General features: G+C 40.9%; 2 protein-coding genes across 2 annotated transcripts; one reads left to right on the top strand and one right to left on the bottom strand.

Moving 5' to 3' along the window:
• Positions 1-6520: 6520 nt before the first annotated feature.
• On the bottom strand, positions 6521-14514 carry LOC310780066 (BPTF-associated chromatin complex component 1). The gene is made up of 5 exons (XM_083640607.1): positions 14207-14514; positions 13517-13611; positions 12446-12663; positions 10020-10127; positions 6521-8773 (listed from the first exon to the last, which is right to left on the bottom strand). The coding sequence occupies exons 1-5, from the start codon at positions 14225-14227 to the stop codon at positions 8709-8711; spliced, it is 507 nt and encodes a 168-aa protein (XP_083496733.1). The 5' UTR covers positions 14228-14514; the 3' UTR covers positions 6521-8708.
• Positions 14515-14997: 483 nt separating this feature from the next.
• On the top strand, positions 14998-18352 carry rnaseka (ribonuclease, RNase K a). The gene is made up of 4 exons (XM_083640502.1): positions 14998-15236; positions 16091-16173; positions 16888-17005; positions 17838-18352. The coding sequence occupies exons 1-4, from the start codon at positions 15162-15164 to the stop codon at positions 17853-17855; spliced, it is 294 nt and encodes a 97-aa protein (XP_083496628.1). The 5' UTR covers positions 14998-15161; the 3' UTR covers positions 17856-18352.
• Positions 18353-19189: the final 837 nt, after the last annotated feature.

Here is a 19189-nt window from a genome sequence, read left to right as displayed (position 1 = left end):
TACATCATTTTGATGAAAGTGCAGGCTAGTATGATCATTCCTCCACCCTGACTTCTATATAAATATAGTTTGTATAGACCCCGACCGTTATATCGGTTGACCGATATTCTCGGCCGATATTGGCAGACTGTATGTTGTCTGACCGATATGCGCCGATATCTTTAATTTTAAGATATATATTAGCAGCATTTTATGTATATTAGATCCTTTTTCTTAATGCAAGTTATATATTTGTTCTATTTGTTTTTTATTTATAGTTATTTATTTATAGTTTTAATTTATAATGAGTCATTTCCAGTGTTTAGTCTTTCCCTGATATCGTTTTGGACAATACATTTAGTTGTTAAACTGTAAAATATCTTGGCCACATGACATATCTTTGTCATAAGATATTTGAGGGATCATTGCAAAATAAAGAAAAGAAAAGAAAAAAGTTGGTATATAAATTATGTAAGAATATCGGCCCCAAAAACCCAGTATATCGGTCAGGCCCTAGCTTGTTCTTGCTCCAGCACCAGTTCATATTTTCATGTACTCTCTCTCTGCTCTTCCACATGATGGCCTACAAGCTCCATATAACTACCTTCACCCAGCACTGAAATGGTTAAATATTTTTGGAATATAGTTTATTTTTTAAATAAGCTTTTGTGATTTGTGTAGAGATGGAGTAGAGAGCCACTGAACCAAAGCAGACAAACAGGAAATAATCCAGACACACGCTAAGTATTACTGTACATATTACTAAGGGCCACATCAGCAATATCAACTGCCAAGGACCCCCATCCCCCACCTTCAACTGTTCTCTCTCTCTCTCTCTCTCTTTCTCCTTCTCTCTCTCTTTCTCCCTCTCTCTCTCTCTCTCTCGTTGATCTCACTCTTTCCTCAGTCTGTAAACTCGCCCACCCGCGTGGAGGTCAGGATGCTGTTCAGGTGTTTCAGTATGATGTCACGTCAAGGTCGTATGATGTCACTGTCAAGGTCATTGCAGCTGACGATGCCTTCTCCCTCTCTCTTCTCTCTCTCTTCTCTATTTTTCTATCTCTTCCTCTGGCCTCATTCTTCATTTTAGCACTTTTGTCACTGTTTCTCTTGGTTAACTTAAAAAAAAACAGAATTTAAATAGTGACATAATGTAGATATACATTATGATATATATACATCACCCCAGGCTTTCCCCAACCATTTGCCTCTTTCCATTAATAGCAAAAGTTCAAATACTCCCCTTTTGCAGGGTTGTTCTTACACAGGCCTAGAAAGTCTGCCAATTTTGTAAAAAATAAATAAAATAATAATAAGTTAAAAAAAATCGGGTCTTGAAAAATGTGGAAATAGCACAGAAAAGTATGTAAAGATATTACTGTTCATTCCCAATATGCATGCAGCTAGACATTTTCTGCGGTTTTAGACTCTTGCCATCTCACATATTCTGATATTGTTGCTTAATGAAGAATATTTTTCACCTATAGAGTGAAACTTATATATATCCCTGCCTGTATATCCTGCCATAGCTTTTTCTTTATTGTTTGTGCCATTAGTTTCTCTGGCTTTTGAGTTGTGCTCAGAATGTTGCATCAACTGTAATCCCCACTCCTATGTTCTTAGCAGTTGGCAATGGCACATTGTTTTATCACAGGCAAAATATATTGAAATTTCATTTTTGTAATTATTTAATTTAATTATGCATAATTTCCTGTGTCTGGATTGTTTTAGCTATTTTGCTCCCCACAATATATTGGAGTGTAAATAGGAGAAATGATAGTATGTGGAATTGGCCTTATGAAGAAATGAAACCTAGTTTAATTGACAACAATTAAATTTAGCAATAGTTTTTTTGCTCTGTAAACATTTTTGCATATTGAGGAAAAATAATAGATTTCTTAAAAAAATATCTTAAAAAAAAGAAAGTGGGGAAAATGAGCTGCCACACCAGACAATATGATTGAACAAAATCAAACAATTTTCCTAAAAAGGTGTGGATATTTTTGCAGACAGTATTCTGTAGTAATATATTTTTTTCTACAGTGCTCCTTCAGCAGATAAGATAGTCTTCATTCAGGACTCCTCTTCACTCCTGTTTCCTCCATGTTGTCCTCTCACCCTCCATCCATTTTGTATGGTGGAGATTCACTTTACTAAGTGCCTTGGTGACATAATGTGGAATATTTTAACTGCGCATGTCAATATTGAATTACCTCACTTTTTTATGTCGCTATTATTTAACTAACTTGTTATACAATCATGTACATTTTATTAAATTATGTCTTATTGGTGAGCTGTTAACTCCGATTCCTCTCAGAAAGTGTTTTCCTCTCTTACTTTGTATCTGACAATTTGTGTTTAGGTGAAGGTCTGCGTTAAGACAGGTTTTATGTAAATCAGCCAAAAACACACACATTGTAACTAAATATTACACAGAGAAATTGAGGAAAAAAATACCAATGTACCTTAACTGACATTGATCTCTTTGGATGTTGACCTAATGTGTTTTTCCCACTTGATCTTTCCAGTTGTACCCAGTATACAGCAGTATACGTGATGGAGAATGGCCCCATGTGAGTCCCCTGTGGCTGGTCTGGGGTCAGTCAGTGTGTGCAGGGTTCGCTCTAGCAGCACATCATGTTTTGCAGATAACTGATGCCTCCAAATCATTATGTGCTGCCACCGTGAGCCATGGCCTCCCCACCGCCAACCAATCAGAACCTGTCACCCGCCAAACTGAACCAGAGGACAACCAATCACAGTCTGTCACCCGCCACACAACCAGAGGACAACCAATCACAGTCTGTCACCCACCACACAACCAGAGGACAACCAATCACAGTCTGTCAACCACCCGATAGCCAGAGGACAACCAATCAGAGTCTGTCACCCACCACACATAACCAGAGGATAACCAATCACAGCCTGTCACCCACCACACAACCAGAGGATAACCAATCACAGCGTCACCCACCACACATGGCCATAACCAATCACAATCTGTCCCTCACTACACATACCCAGAGGACAACCAATCACAGCCTGTCACTCACCACACATAACCAGAGGACAACCAATCACAGCATGTCACCCACCACACATAACCAGAGGACAACCAATCACAGCCTGTCACTCACCACACATAACCAGAGGACAACCAATCACAGCCTGTCACCCACTACACATAACCAGAGGACAACCAATCACAGCCTGTCACTCACCACACATAACCAGAGGACAACCAATCACAGCCTGTCACCCACCAGACATAACCAGAGGACAACCAATCATAGCCTGTCACCCATCACACATAACCAGAGGATAACCAGGTCACATGCTGAAATATGTTGTCCTACAGGACAGCTGCCTCTCTTTAGTTAATCATAAGATATATTTCCATGCAACTGTCCAATCGATTAAATTTTGTGAAATAAAAAATATAAATGTCTCAAAAAATTAATAGTGAATTAGGTATGATTCCATCAGCTGGGTTGAAGTGAATAAAATCAGCTTCCTAAAAATCAGAAAACATACCAAGCTAGAAGAATCTAAGAAGTCTTTCAGTATTGGTTAGGTTGGTGTGAAGAAATTGGCTTCCTGAAGGTCACAATCTCACAAAACACCCAGGGATAAAAGTCTTTCAAGAACTGATATAGTTTAGAATATAGAATATAGAATATGGTACTTGGCAAGATGTGGACTGATGTTGCTCATAATTCCTGCTTTCATCTGAAGACAACAACAAACACATGACCTTTGCAATATTCTAATCTACAAACTACTGGTTATCCAACCACAGTGGAGACTTATGCATGTTAGAAACAATACATTTGCTATTCTAATGCACCAAGTCCTGCTCATACAACCATGCACACACAAATATTTGACAGACATTTCAGAAAGCCCAAAGACATAGCCACCTTTGTTGTCCAATGTTGTCCAATGACACTGAGACAGTTGCACCAGGCCTACATTATTTATAAATTATTAGACAAATGTGTGCCCGTCTCTATCACATGGTTTCATTTAGCTTTTCTCATTTTTGAATATTGAATTAATTAATTAAATCTTCAATCTTGGACATTCATTCAAACCTGAATTATTAACAAAAGCTGCAGGGATGGAAACCTGCAACCATTAGTCAGTCGATCGTCAGGAAATTAAATAATCACCACATTTTTTATTTATTTTTAATAATTGATGAATGGTTTAGACCAGACCAGTGGTACTCAACCTTGTCCTACTCAGGAGCCACATTGACAAGAAATATTTTTGCAAGAGCCACAATCCAAAAACATCCCTTTCCTCCTGAAACTAGTTTGGTTCTGTTTGAGTCTCTCCAGCCCTTAGCTCCCCACCTTTCTGGAAATCACTACTGAACCTTGGGTGCTTTTGAATTGTGAAATGACGTTATCACAAAGCAGATAGATGATTTTCCCTGAACCCATGGACACAGAGAAAAACTCCAGGTCCCAGTCCTCTGTAAATGTTTGATTTTCCTCTTCATATTTGCATTTGTTACATTCTTTAGCCATTTTAGGTTCATGCTAAGCTACTTTTCCCAGTGGGACGGAGTTTGCACTTGTCTCGCGCACCTGCAAAACAGAGCGCCAGACCTGAGATCAATTGTGATTGGTTCTTCAGACAGCTGAGGGATTGGGGCATAAAATAGATCATGGATGTGACCTGAGAATAAGAATGAAATTTTGATGTCTGCTGACATTTTTATTTTTTACTTTATTTGGACTTAAAAGAACCGTAACTACCCATAAAGGAGCCTTGGGTTGACTGGTTTACAAAAAAATAAAAATTTAATAAAATCGCTTGTTCCAGCTTTTAAAATGTGAATATTTAGTTTTCTTTAGTATTCTATGACAGTAAACTGATTATCTCTGGGTTGTGGACTGGAAAAAAGAAGACATTTGAGGACGTCATCTTGGACTTTGGGGAGAAAATGATTGACTTTTTTCACCATTTTGTGACATTTTATAGACCAAACAACTAATCGATTAGTCGAGAAAATAAACGACAGATTGATCGACAACGAAGATAATCGTTAGTTACAGTACATGCCCTGTCACCCTCTGCCTCCATTCTTCAGTGTGTGTGTGTGTGCGTGCATGTGTGCATGTGTGATGATGCTACCAGTCAGTGTGCCAAGCAGTAGCAGCACATCATTACTGGTATTGGTCTCTGGCTGCCAGTATGGTTTGTGCTGCTTCAGTCAGACACACACACACACTCCTCCTGTGCACACGAAAACATATTTGTGCCTTGTCAATTATGCGTGACCAAGAAAATCTTGTATTTTGTACACTCATTCATTGAATATTACCTATAGTGTTAGGGCTGGGCGATATGTCGACATTGTGATATGAGACTAGATATTGTAATATTGTAATGTGGTGATATGGCATAAGAGTTGTCTTTTCCTGGTTTTAAAGGCTGCATTACAGTAAAGTGATGTCATTTTCTGAACTTAAGCAGACTGTTCTAGCTGTTCTATTATTTGCCTTTACCCACTTAGTCATTATATCCACATTACTGATGATTATTTTATCAAAAATCTCATTGTGTAAATATTTTGTGAAAGCACCAATAGTCATCCCTACAATATTGTTGCAATATTGATAGAGGTATTTGGTCAAGAATATTGTGATATTTGATTTTGTCCATATTGCCCAGTCCCAATTAGCGTTCAATCAGTATGGGTTTTTGACGACCGATAATATTTTTGTATTCAAGCTACAATTTTACCATTTTTATGGCAAATAATTCCAAGTATTCACTGTTTCCCTGGAATTTTATTCTTGTCATGGTAGAAAAGCCCTAAAACCGTCCTTTGAAAGCCAGACTAATGACATTATTTTACAGTCTGACCCACCAACACCTGTTTAATGGCAGGGGAACTCTGGGATGCATTATGTACAAATTATACTGTGTATTATTGGGCAATTAAATTAATAAATAAAATGTGCAAAAATAAATCAACTGTCATGTCAAGTTTTCTAGACTGTTTCAGGCAGAAGACTTCATCACATCAGAGGTGGATTCATATCAGATTCTTAATTCACAAATACACCAAGGTAGCCCTTTACACATTCCATACATGCTCATAATAAAGCCAATAAACATGTCTGAAAAAGGGACTAAGAAACAGCTGTACTTTGTTCTCATCTATTGATAATATGGAGATTGCACCGTTATACTGTGTTGATATAATTGGGAGAATTTTTTATTTTTATTCATTCTGTTCTGTCATTATCCATAACATCTCTATATTTAAGTGAGCAATACCCACTCACTTTAAGATTATTAAATGTTTCAAATATGCACCATGTTATGCTTTTATACCCCAATGATGCTGAAATTAGTCAGTTTTCTGCACACATCCATCACTAGCCTTTTGTGTTGCTATTCATATTTTAAGACCACAGCAGGAGTAGTGGTTATTTTGGACATGTCTTCAGCAGCAGAACAAAGTTGAAGGAGTACTGGACCCACACCGAGATGAAATGCTTAGTCAAATCTAAGTGTCCACTTTATTAAACAGTGTTCAGCATATTAACAGCAGCTCCACAGCCACTCCTCCAAGGTCTACATACTCAACTACAATGGTCTGGTAATTAAGGCTGGGCGATAATTCAATATGATCTTTCCCGTCTTTCAATCGGTTCATATCATGAAGATATTTTAATATCACAACACATTTCTGCTGTCTAAATTGATGACAAGCAACATTTACTTAAACTGATCAAATTGAGCTATTGGGTAGGAGTATGATTTGACTAGTTTTATTTGACATCACACCTACTGTAACATTACCATTCGGTTCAATGAGATGAATATTAATTTATATTTAACATGATTTTGCATATATGAACCATATATCTATTGATATCAAGAAAAATCCTGATTATCATGATATTGATTTCAACCATATCGCCCAGCCCTAGTCTGGTTTATGATGGAGTTGTACACTTTTATAGGAACCAAACCTAACAGTATTTTTTATCTTATAAAAAGAGAAGGAACAAATTACTTGACTGGCCTCATCATTATATAATACAACACTGGTAAGTCCGGTGTGAATACGGTTTATTACTGTAAGATCTCTTGAAACTGTTGTAGAAAAAATAACTGCCCGGGAGGCCGCCGGATGGCTGGAAATGTCAGATAAGAACAGAAGACATTTTGGCAACAGAAACGTATACCATCTTAAATTTGACTCCTGCATCACACGCATGAATTCATGTCATGATATACTGGTAGCAAAGTACCAAAAATTAACATTTTCAAATGCCATTTATCAACATTATTTGACATTATGTGAAGTGTCCTTAATAACCATTATTATGTTCATGGTTAACCCTAAATGTACAAATGCCTGTGACTTGAACACCACAGTTGGATGATATATCCTTATTAGATGGTTATTTGGTTGCACCATACCACACTGGCTCTCAAACAGATTATTACAACTCTTCAAAACTGTATGACAAATAATAATAATAAAATATCCTTTCTTGTAACCTCAAAAAGACTTTTGCTGGCAAGATCAGAGAAAGGAAGGAATTCACCTACAAAACATAAATCATCACAATATTCTCGAGTCTCTGCAGTGCAATGTGTATGCTAAATTGAAATTGTTCTGCTCTCTTGTGTTATGTTGAGCCAGTACAATAAGTTTGCAAAATGTGCCAACTGATTGAATTAAACAAAACAGAAACACATTATTAAATAGAACTATTTACATAAGGAAGACCAACATCTGCCTTTTCCTATTGAAGACCTTTCTCTATGCAACATGAATGTGTTTGGATGAGGAAGCAGGAAGGTTTTATCTTCTAGATGGAACATGGAAGACCTCCAGACGTTTCTCTGCTTCACTGCGTTTGCTTTCTGGCTTTTCTTTAAATACACAGGAAGAATGAATCTTAGAGCGCTTCCGTACGACACAATGGTGTCATGGTTCGGGACGTTTTCTATACAGCAAAAAAAGTAGAAATGCCAGAGAAATGTCCTTTATTCTAACATTTGTAATTATTCTACTTGGTTTCGTTTAACTTTGCGAGGGAGCGAGACAAATCCATCTTGCCACGCTCCAATCTATTGGTTTGGGTGGTTCGGACCAATCAGCGTCCGAGGAAGGAGGAGGCGGTCCTAAGTGGTGGAAGTTAGCATGTGATAAGACGGTGATAGACAGATGGTTCATCCGATCACCTGCCAAGTAGTTGAGATCAAAAATGCTTAATTTTGCAGCGGCTTTTCTCAAAAATTGCAATGCAGTTTGTGAAGTTTTATGTCATTTTTCGCAGTAAAATTGTGGGATCTGGCAAAAATTGGAAGTTGAGGAACCTGTTTTGCGATTTTGTTTTTTTTAGAAATGACAGGAATTTAAAAAAATTGCAAGCCCCCGCAAAAATAGGTTGAATTTGCATTCATTATTGTGATCGCAAAATAGCAATTTCCTGGAGCGACTGATTGAACCTAAAGCTTCAGTTCGTACCGAAACATTTCAGTACGAACACCATTGTATTCTTACAGCCCTACCTCTGAGATTTCCTGGATTTTCCAGAAAGCAAAAGACTATGAGGCAGATAAATGGAAATAAAGAAAGAAGGAAAACAGTTGACAGTCTAAATGTTGTGATGATGTGAACGCAGCCCGGGTAGACCCCCCACAGTGCAGGACAGCCCCGAGAACACCGAGCCAGAGGAGGTGAGAGGTCAGCGGGAGAGGAGAGGGAGGTCACTGGGGTTCATGATGAGACCAGAGTCTAGGTTCAGATTATCTGTGGAGACAGAAATAAACGTCTATAAAGCCGTGACTAGAGAGTTCTGCTGTGGGCCTATCATCGAAACACCGGTGAAGGAGGGTGCCCACCTGATGACTCCAATGAAGCTTTTAACCCTCCCCCGCCACACACACACACACACATCACCACAGCTCCCGCTTGGAAACCCCTCGGATGGCAGCATCGTCCCCACTCACACATCACCACAGGGTGGCAGCATCGTCCTCACTCACATCTCAAGTAGGTCGTGAATCAAACAAGGGATCGTATCACCTAGAACTGCTAATATGTTGCTTAAGTGTTGTCCTGTTGCTTGCTTCATTATGCTTCAGCTGCTACTGCTTGCTTGCTTCAATGTTGTCATGTCATTTGTTCTGTCGCTTGCTTCTTGTATCGTATGCTGCTTTTGCTACTGCCTGCTGCTACCAATGTTGTCATAACATTTTTTTGTTGTATTATTATCATCCTCAACAACATCAACATTTTCTATAGCATGTCAATTTTGTCTTATCACAAGTTGCTGTTTACATCCCATTCCAATAATTGTGTTTTATCTTCACTTCTTTTTTGTTTTTGGGGGGGATTTTATTATAACATCTGGCCAGAGACTACAGATGTAAACTAGTGTTAATTCTGGCATATTTACAGCAATGTTCATTCATATGCACTGTCCCTGTCAAAACCAATAATAGAAAATAAAATAAATGAACTAAACCCATCTGTCCATTACTTTTCACACGTTAGTGGTAGTGAAAACCTCTTCTTTAGTGGTAGTGAAAACCTCTTCTTTTATCCGATTGGCTAAGCAACCATAATGTGATGAGTGCCGCTGCTGATTGGCTCTCGACCAAAAGTTCGAAGGCGAGTCTCACGGGAGAGGAGAGCGCAGCGGTGGTAAGCACTACAGAGGACTTCAGGCGACGCGCTCCCAGCAATAATGTTAATCAAGGTGTTTGTGACGGTTTCGGAGCACTGGAGGACACATATTTCAATCGGAAGCTCGTGAGCGCACCGAAATCTACTTCGGTCCGGAAGTACCGGTTATAAAGGAACTGGTGCCATAGTGATATCAGGTTTTGGTACCCAACTCTAGTCTTCGTAACCTTCAGCTCAACATCAGCATCCCAAGGTAAAAGCGTTACCAATCTTCTTGTTGCACAACAGGAAGGTGTACGGTAAAAAGTCACTTCTCTTTCACGTCGATTTGAGTTATTCTGTGTGTGTTCATGAATGACAGCCTCACCTTGATCAAAGTTGTTGAGTTTTTTGGAGTTGGAACCGTCACCGAGTCCCTCAATGTCCACCAGGTCACTGTTCACATCTGAGTCATTCAGAGCACTGAGGGTCACATCTAGACACACACACACACACACACACACACACACACACACACACACACACACACACACACACACACACACACACACACACACACACACACACACACACACACACACACACACACACACACACACACACACACACACACACACACACACACACACACACACACACACACACACACACACACACACACACAGATAGATGTTAGTTGTAGCATAGAGCTCAACAGTCACGTGACTTTTCGTGACGTCATTTGCCCCGGAAGTAAGTTCCGCGTCCATTTTCTCCATAGACATTTCGATAAATCCAAATATAATGAGTTTTAAGGCTCGAACCAACTTGGTTCGAGCCTTAAAACCAAAGCCAAAAAGTCTTCCAGAGAATCTTGAGTGACCATAAAACACACGGTATAAAGTATAATCAAGTAATATCGATAAAGAACCGACCCAATAAGGAGTATTGATAAGAGTAGCTTAGAGTCATTTTAGTTTATTCGTTTGACAATTCGGTTTCCATGTTTGCAACACCAAAATTTTGCTTCGCTGCACAACCTGGACACCAGCAAGGAGCCTGAAATAAAGGAGATGACATCACTCACGTCACACGGTCACAGCATTCACATGTTGCATTGGGGCCAGGCTTTGGGGTCAGTGCTATTGAAGTGAATGAGGAGGGCAGGCTAAGTCCCACTATAAACCATCATATCTGTGTCGTTTCACCTTTGATTGAAAAATGCTTCCATCAGATTAAAGAAAACACATGTGATGTTGACTGATGCCCATGTATCATGGTGTATTTAGCTAATCTAGTTAGCTCTATTTTGGACCAAACAGGGACTTGAGTTGAGTTATATGCAGCTGCTGGACAGAGCCATGATATGTTTGGAGACCAGTAATAAGGAAAACACATTTAGAAAAAAAACAAAAAACAAAAAAAACATCAGTCAACATCACATAATGTGTTTTCTTTAAGGCCGTGACATACTTCCGCGTCAAACCCCTCGCCGAATGGACCGAGGGCCGAGGGGGGTGCACCGCACCACGGTCAGCAAGCCTGCCGGCACAGCCTGCATGCAGCTCCTCGAAAATGTGACTCAACGCAGCTGATGCGAACAGCGCGAGTATAATATAATATACTATACTAGATGGAAAGATAACAGGAGAGAGTGAAAGCTATTAGCAAGTATATGCACCACATTCTCTCCTTGGGCGAACTTCTAGTCATTGAAATCCTAGTGAAATCACACAATTACTCATTTTGCTGGGGACTCGCCTGTGACCCCCTCGTCAAGCTGCCCTTCGAGTATTTAGGACTAGCTGCCGTCAGCAAGGCTCCAAGTCGAGGCGGAAACAGAAGTATTATCTCAGCCTTTAATCTGGTGGAAGCATTTTTCACTCAAAGGTGAAATGACACAGATGGTGTATTCATAGCTTTCAAGGGGCGTTACGTAAGTACAAGGAACGCCCCTTCTGGCGGTCAAAACTCAAAACATCAATGGCGCTGAACACTCCAGACGCAGCTGCAGCAAAAAGCGGTCTTTTTTCCACCAGTTTCCAGTCAGGAATATTTAGACCATCTATCAAGCGTTGAAAAAGAACGATATCTAAACAAACTACACGTTTTGGGCACTTCAAACAAACCGAACTATCGTTAACGTTACTGTCCAACACATGGCAGTTCGGGGGAAATTGTTTCACAACAAGAGACTGCGTGCGGAGTGCGGACTCGTTTTTTATAATGTTGTGGAGCCCAGCCCTCGTCGCGTGTGAAGAGAGAGGGAGAACGGGTGAGACAGAAGCAAACTATTTTTTGCAGATCTCAAAAGCAGGTAAACCACTGTGGGATTAGTGAGACTATTGCTAAAAAGTGATGCCTGGGCTGTCGTCCGCTCAAACAGTACTTCACGGGGCGGCTGCATGTCAATTGACGTGTCCTTAATATGCAAAGCGTGCAGCTCTAAAACAAACAGCGTGAGAAACTAGTCGACTCGGCGGGCAGCAGAATGAACAAGTTTTTTTTTTGACCGTCAGATGGGCGTTCCCGGCAGCACGTAACGCCCCTTGAAAGCTATGAATAGTGGGACTTACCCTGCCCTCCCCATTCACTTCAATATTTGAACGCTGACGTGAGTGTTGTCTCATCCTTCTTTTTAAGGTCCTTGGACACCAATAAAAAAGGTTCAGTCAAATTGTTTTTTTCTCACCAGCCCCCATGGAGATGAGCATGATGCCCTGAGACGTGTATGTGTGTGTGTGTGAGTGAGTGAGTGAGTGTGCGTGTGTGTGTGTGTGTGTGTGTGTGTGTGTATGTGTATGTGAGGCTCACCTGCAGTCTTCTGTTTCTTCATGGGGGGCTGGCGAGACGGGGGGCCCTGGACCACAACCTGAGCTTTTGGCACGGAGATGACGGTTGGGGTGCCCTGGGTTACCATGGCCACGGCAGCGGTGGCCTTCTTGACGACCTTCTTGGGCCCATCAGCAGAGGAGATGGGCAGACCACCTTCCTCATACAACTTCCTCTTCACCGTGCTCTTCACAGGACCACTGCAGTGCAGACACACAGACGACATCTGAACTGACTTTGCTAAGAACTTTACACCTGTTAAAGCAGCTACGGGGGAACTTTCATCTTGTGTTGATTGTGGCGCCGCCTGTGGACAAAAGCGGTCTCATCTGCTGATGTAGGTAAGAAGTCAGTAGACTTTTAGCCTGTTTCATATAGAAAAGTTAGCTGTTTCAATAGGGGCTGACTTTTCATGGGCCATTTCTCATCTCACTGATCACTGTACAATGTAAACAGCCATGCTCTGAGCAGCGCTCATCAGCGCTCTGACCATGAAAGCCTCGCGCGATCTGCGCTAGAGGCTGAAAATAGAGGCCGCTCTAGAGACCTCACGTCTCCTATGTCAGGGCCAAAAAGTCGCATTTACACACCGCCGATGGGCAACTAGCATGAGACCTGATTCATGAAACAAAGTAGCGTTTGTATACATGCACCATTTTTCCGTGCAGGAGCAGATATCATTTGCCTACCGTTTCGCTCACTTAAACGGTTTCGTAATACCGCTACTTCTAATCGAGAATATGTCTGCTAAAAAGTTGCAAATGGCACTGGCGTATGTCAGCCCTTGTCTGGTATTTTTACTTGTGGAAGAACAAAGGAAGAGGCGGAGGTGAAAAATAAGGAGAAACTAAATGGCTGATCATGCAGTGAGGCTCAAGAGACTTTCCCAAAGGCACGTTGTTGTGAAAATATCTGTGTTTTGGAATGATCAGATGAAGTTGGAAAATGAGTACAACTTTTTGGCCCCGACACAGCAGACATGAGGTGACGCATCGGTCAGCCTTTAGTTGCTGCTAGTCCTTTCTAGTACTCCCAGTGCATCTGGGGCTTTACCTTGCAGGACTGGAGTCAGCCACAGGGTGCAGCTGCATGGTGAGCTCTCCTAGTTTGGTGAAGGCTGCTCCTGCTGCAGAGAAGATCTCCCCAACCTGAAGAATAAACACAAGACAACTAGAGTCAATCAACTAATTTACTATCCACTGCTCCCATCTGCTATGGCTATATATATTCGGACTGCCACTACTATAGGTGCATTGATCAAACATATGAATGAAGTGATAAATACAGGGATAAGAGAAAATTGTAATGCAACAAAAATAACACTTGAAACTGAAATAGCACTGATGGGGAAGATTAAGTTATGGGCGAGGGGGCAGGGAAGTCAGATGTTGGTATAGTTTGTTTGTGTGTGTGTGTGTGTGTGTTAAAAGAAAGAAATGAGATAGAAGAAAAATGTGTGAGTTGGACTGAAAACCTTTATGCAGTGATGCCTAACGTTATGTGACACAAATTGAGAAATGCGTGCTGTCTGAAAATTTCCTAGATTCCTTCTCCAAAAAATTCAACAAATACCTTGACTTTCCCGAATACACCTCTAAAAACGGTGATATTCAAGGCTGGCATCAGTTCTGAGGCTTTCAGAGACCTGGAACCATTTTGGAGGTTTATAGATTATAGAATGATTATAGAAACTCTACGGTGACAACCAACAGAGCAGTGCTTCATGTGCTAATAATGACTTACTTTGGTGGAGGCTGACGTCATTATGCTAAACTTGATAGAAGTGAATGATGCCTCGAACAGGACCCACAGCTAAGCGCTAACTAGCTAAGCTAGCTAGCTTAGCATTCGCCGTTCCTCCTGATGCAGCAGCTAGCCTACTAGCAGCTAAATGTTGTGCTGTTCCTCCACTAACAGTGTTGATGCCTGCAAACAGCCTACATGTCAGTAGTCCGGTGCATGGCTACAGCCTGGCCCGGCTTTCCACTGTTTACATTAAGCTACAGCTGCACAACATAAAGACAGAAATACAACAGAGTGGCTGATGTGACGATGCCTTCGCTGTCTCCTCGTAAATTCCCAATATCCAAGTAGTCTACATATTTCTTTTTGGCATTGGCGGGTGCAATACCGCCACCCCCGGATCGGAGTGTGTCTTCTTCTTCATCTTCTTCTGTCGGGTTTCATGGCGGTTGAGATCCTAATTAAACAGTGCATTACCGCCACCTACTGTATTGCTAAAACGTACTAACCAGTGGAACCCTCTCTCTCTCTGTCAGTGTGTGTGTGTGTGTGTGTGTGTGTGTGTGTGTGTGTGTGTGTGTGTGTGTGTGTGTGTGTGTGTGTGTGTGTGTGTGTGTGTGTGTGTGTGTGTGTGTGTGTGTGTGTGTGTGTGTGTGTGTGTGTGTGTGTGTGTGTGTGTGTGTGTGTGTGTGTGTGTGTGTGTGTGTGTGTTTTATTTATGATTTTCTTGATATATATTGTGGCTAGTCACTGCAACAGGAAGTAGAAATCCCTAAGCCTTGGTTCCTGTGCTGAATACGGAAGAGAGCGTGACTTTGGTTCCGTTGTCCAGACCAGAAGTCACCTGACTGAACTGGTGACAGCAGTCTGACCAAATCAACCAACTCAATTCAGCTCAACTCCAGTAGGCTAGTACAGCTACTTTTTTTTTTTATCCCTTTAAAGTGTTTACGTAATGGCGTTTTTGATTTGTGGACCCAAACTTGCTACTTGTGGGATTGTCATCAGCATATGGGGAGTCGTCATGTTGGTAAGCTTGACTTTAGAAACTTCGCAACCGTTCGATCCCCGTTGATCCCTTTCTCTTGTGTGGTGTAGAGGTAACTGTACACCAAACCCCATTCAAAAACATGGCAATTTAGTGCTGGCTTGCTTTTCGGATTCGGCAAACATGTTCGACCAATCAAAGCTTAATAAACGAAATTGCATCTTTTAACTAGTCCGCATGTTAATTGTTCACTTTAAGTGAGAACGTTGAAATTATTGAATTGAAATTGTATTGAAATAAAGTTCTGCGTACGATGCTAGCCGGGCGCTTTTCTCACCAGAGATGTGATGTGAAGTAGCCTAAAACTCTACAAATACGTAACCTACTTTTCAGGTATCTGTACTGAGTATTTTTCTGAAAACGTTTTAATTTACTCCCTACATTTTAACACAAAATAGGCTACTCCTTTCTACTCCTTACATTTTCAAAACAGGCTAGTCAATTATTTATTAATGCACGACAGACATATAGACAATGTAAAGATCTCTCACGCTACCCCAAGTTTCACACATTACATTATGTGCATAAAAAACATCACACATTATTAATCAAAGTAGCCTAACATGTTTGGAGGGGATCTATAGTCTTCGAATTATTAATACAGTAGTAGGCTATGTGTTTCAGTTAGCTTTGCAGCACAGAAACAGCCAGTAGAAATACTTTTAGTTTTTACTTTGATACTTTATTACACTTCAGAGCCTGTAGCCTACTTTTTTAAGTTTACTAGACAAAACAAGTTGAATCAGTACTTCTACTTTTACCAGTCTTTTTTTTACACAAGTAACTGTAGCCTACTTCTAAAGAATGTGTGTACTTTTCCCCTCTCTGATTCTCAGGCAATGCTGGGGATATTCTTCCAAACACATTCAGCAATGCTGATAGAAGATGTGCCCATGACTGAAGAAGACATGCATTCAGAGTAAGGCTGATTATTGACTGTACGTCACTTTACGGAGGGGGGGGGGGGGGGGGCGGGGGTAGCAAAAGTAATATAGTAATGTAACAGGTAATGTAACCAATTGATACCAAGTAATAAGTAAAGTAATTTGATTAATTTTCAAAGGAGTAATAAGTAAAGTTACATTTTATAGTAACTTGCCCAACACTGCTGACCTATACTGTATCTGCAGAAAGATACACACACATTTGACCGTGTGACTGACTCACAGTGGAACAGTAGCATCACACATGTCAGCCTCACATGACAACACACAAAGATCGGGGGGGGGGGGGGGGGGGGGGTGTTCCAGACACGCCCTTTAAACTAGGGCTGCAGAATGAATCATCAAAATCACAATATGGCCAAGTGCAATATCCAAATCACAGGAGCCTGCGATTCTCTCTCTCTCTCTCTCTCTCTCTCTCTCTCTCTCTCTCTCTCTCTCTCTCTCTCTCTCTCTCTCTCTCTCTCTCTCTCTCTCTCTCTCTCTCTCTCTCACACACACACACGCATAAATAAAAGGAACAGGAAGTGTTAGCAGCCATGTTTAGCAGTACTCTATTTGTGTCAGTTTTGTCCTTGAGGTGAAAAAGTTTGAGAAGCTGCTGTATTATGATGTGAACCTTGTTGTCTTTGTAAATTGTGATGCTTTTGTACAGTAAAGGGTGTGACCTCTGACCTTTGTCCCCTCAGTCCCCAGAGAGTCCACAGCCTCTACAACAAGGTCGGCTACAACTGTTTCATAGCAGCTGGGATCTACGTTTTGGTGGGAGGCTTCTCCTTCTGCCAAGTCAAACTCAACAAGCGCAAGGTGATTCATTACGTTCATTTGAATTGAGCGTCATTTCTGTTTTTTTGACCCAAGCGTTCAGGACGTTTCACTCCAACTGATTCCACATTAACTTATCCTATAATAACATTGCCTAGGCGGGCAGTGTCTGTCTGTCAGTCACGATTTGCGTCAAATTTTGTGTCACGAAAGTGACATCGGGCTGCGTGACGACCTATACCACGCCTCCCCCCCCCACACACACAGACTGGCAAACACAAAACTGTTTATCTCTGCGCTTAGGGGGACCTGATTGATTGTAGTGCCCGAATTTTGTGCTATTAGGCATAGCGCCACCTACTGGCAACACAAAAAGTGGTTTATCTCGAGAACCATTTTGTCGGATCGACTTCAAACTCAGGGAGTGCGCTTAGGGGGACTTGACTGAGTTCATGCAATTCGGCATAGCGCTACCTACCAATACCTTACACACAACACACACAACACAATACCATGCCGGAGTCCCAGCAAACTAGATTATCAGGTCACTAAGTGATAATCTACGGTAGTCGATATTGGAGTAAGACCATTATCGATTCTCGCATTATTATCGAACTCCTCGCTGTCAGGGGAAAAGAAGCAGCTGGCAACTGCACATGTATCAGAGGAAGCATGTGCTAGTCTACAACTCTCCCCAGATTGGAAGAGGGGGTGGAACAGGGAGAATTGGCAAAGTACAATTAGAGGGGGGAAGGGGGGGGACGTAGCGTAATTGGGGTACAGTCCTATTTTTCTCAAATAATCTATTTTATCAACATGGCAAATATTGGTAGAGTTTTGATGTAACTAATTTTAATGTTCTCTGCCTATTTAGGAGTACCTGGTGCACTAGTGACTCCTGAGGAGCAACAAGGGGGACTGCATTTCAATGGTCTTTGGATTTTAAATGTCTAAGCAGAGGCTTCAGGGACGGGGATGGTCACGGCTTATCTGGATGCAGCCTGAGGGTATTTGACTGATCCTCTATGTTAATTTATTTGCCATTAAATTAAGTCTACCTCTTGATCACAAGTGCCAAATGCAAAACCTGATTTAAAAAAAGTAGTTATTCTCAAAACCGCTTAAAACACTTCTCTTCTTATTGTAAAATTGGTGGATATTTGTTCTTCCAATGCACTGCCTAATGGAGAATAAGAGAACTGTATTGCTACAGTACTGTATTCCTGTTAATTCCAGCAATGCCTGTTTAGATCTGTCATCAGATCAAGTTGTTCAGTTGTTCTGTTTGTCTGTACGGTGCCTCAAGGAATCCAGGTTAAGAACTTTGTACCCGAGTGTCTTTTTAGTCAATAAAAATGTTATACAAATGATGAATTGCACAATCTATATGACAACACAATTACACATTCATGTGCACAAAAACTAATGTGGTCTGTGATACAAATTGCAATACTGTGAACAATTTCTCTCAGTAAATACTCTACATTCTTACAAAAAAATCCTGTATGGATTTCTACACATGCATCTTCTCTTGTATGCATATTGATATTTCAAAAGATCAAAAAGAATAACCACAGTTGCTGCATTTATTATTTGCATTTTTGCAGTGTCTCCACAGTTTTCTATTATGCGTTACCTTTTTTATCTGAATTATCTTGTGTACTTATTTTTCCCTGGTACTGTTCTGCCAGTTGCTGTTGTGGAACTGGAATTTCTGCAAGGGGATTAATAAAGTGATAGCTTATGGTTCAGCAACTAAAACAACCTGGTTACAGACGGTTAGAGAAGTGGTTTGGTCATTATTAAATGAGAAAAGTACAGTATATATATATTTTTTTTATGTGAATGTCCTTTGTAAACACTGGCAATAGACCCTTCTCACGGGGGCCATTTTGTGTCGAAAAAGGCAGGGTAAACACAGGGGCAAGCAAAACACTAATGAGGGTTTCAAACTTCCATGATTGGAATTTGGAAACCCTCATTAGTGTTTTGCTTGCACCTGTGTTTATCCTGCCTTTTCGACACAAAATGGCCCCGTGAAAAGGGTCTATTGAACCAAGGCTCACTGGCATTGAAGTGCAAACGCATGCCTAATAGTTAGAGAATTTTAGCAAAATGCTTGGACCATCTGTGAAAAAATTTACTACCAATAGCTTTCTTCACCAATGTGTTCTTATAGGTGTCTAGAATCACCTCTCAATTAGTGCAAACCCAAATCCTCGTGGA

Source organism: Poromitra crassiceps (assembly GCF_964638095.1).
Source record: "Poromitra crassiceps genome assembly, chromosome: 7".
In the NCBI taxonomy this organism is placed as follows: domain Eukaryota; kingdom Metazoa; phylum Chordata; class Actinopteri; order Beryciformes; family Melamphaidae; genus Poromitra; species Poromitra crassiceps.
The sequence above is the reverse complement of the archived record's forward strand: the minus strand, read 5'-3'. Positions and strand labels throughout refer to the sequence as shown.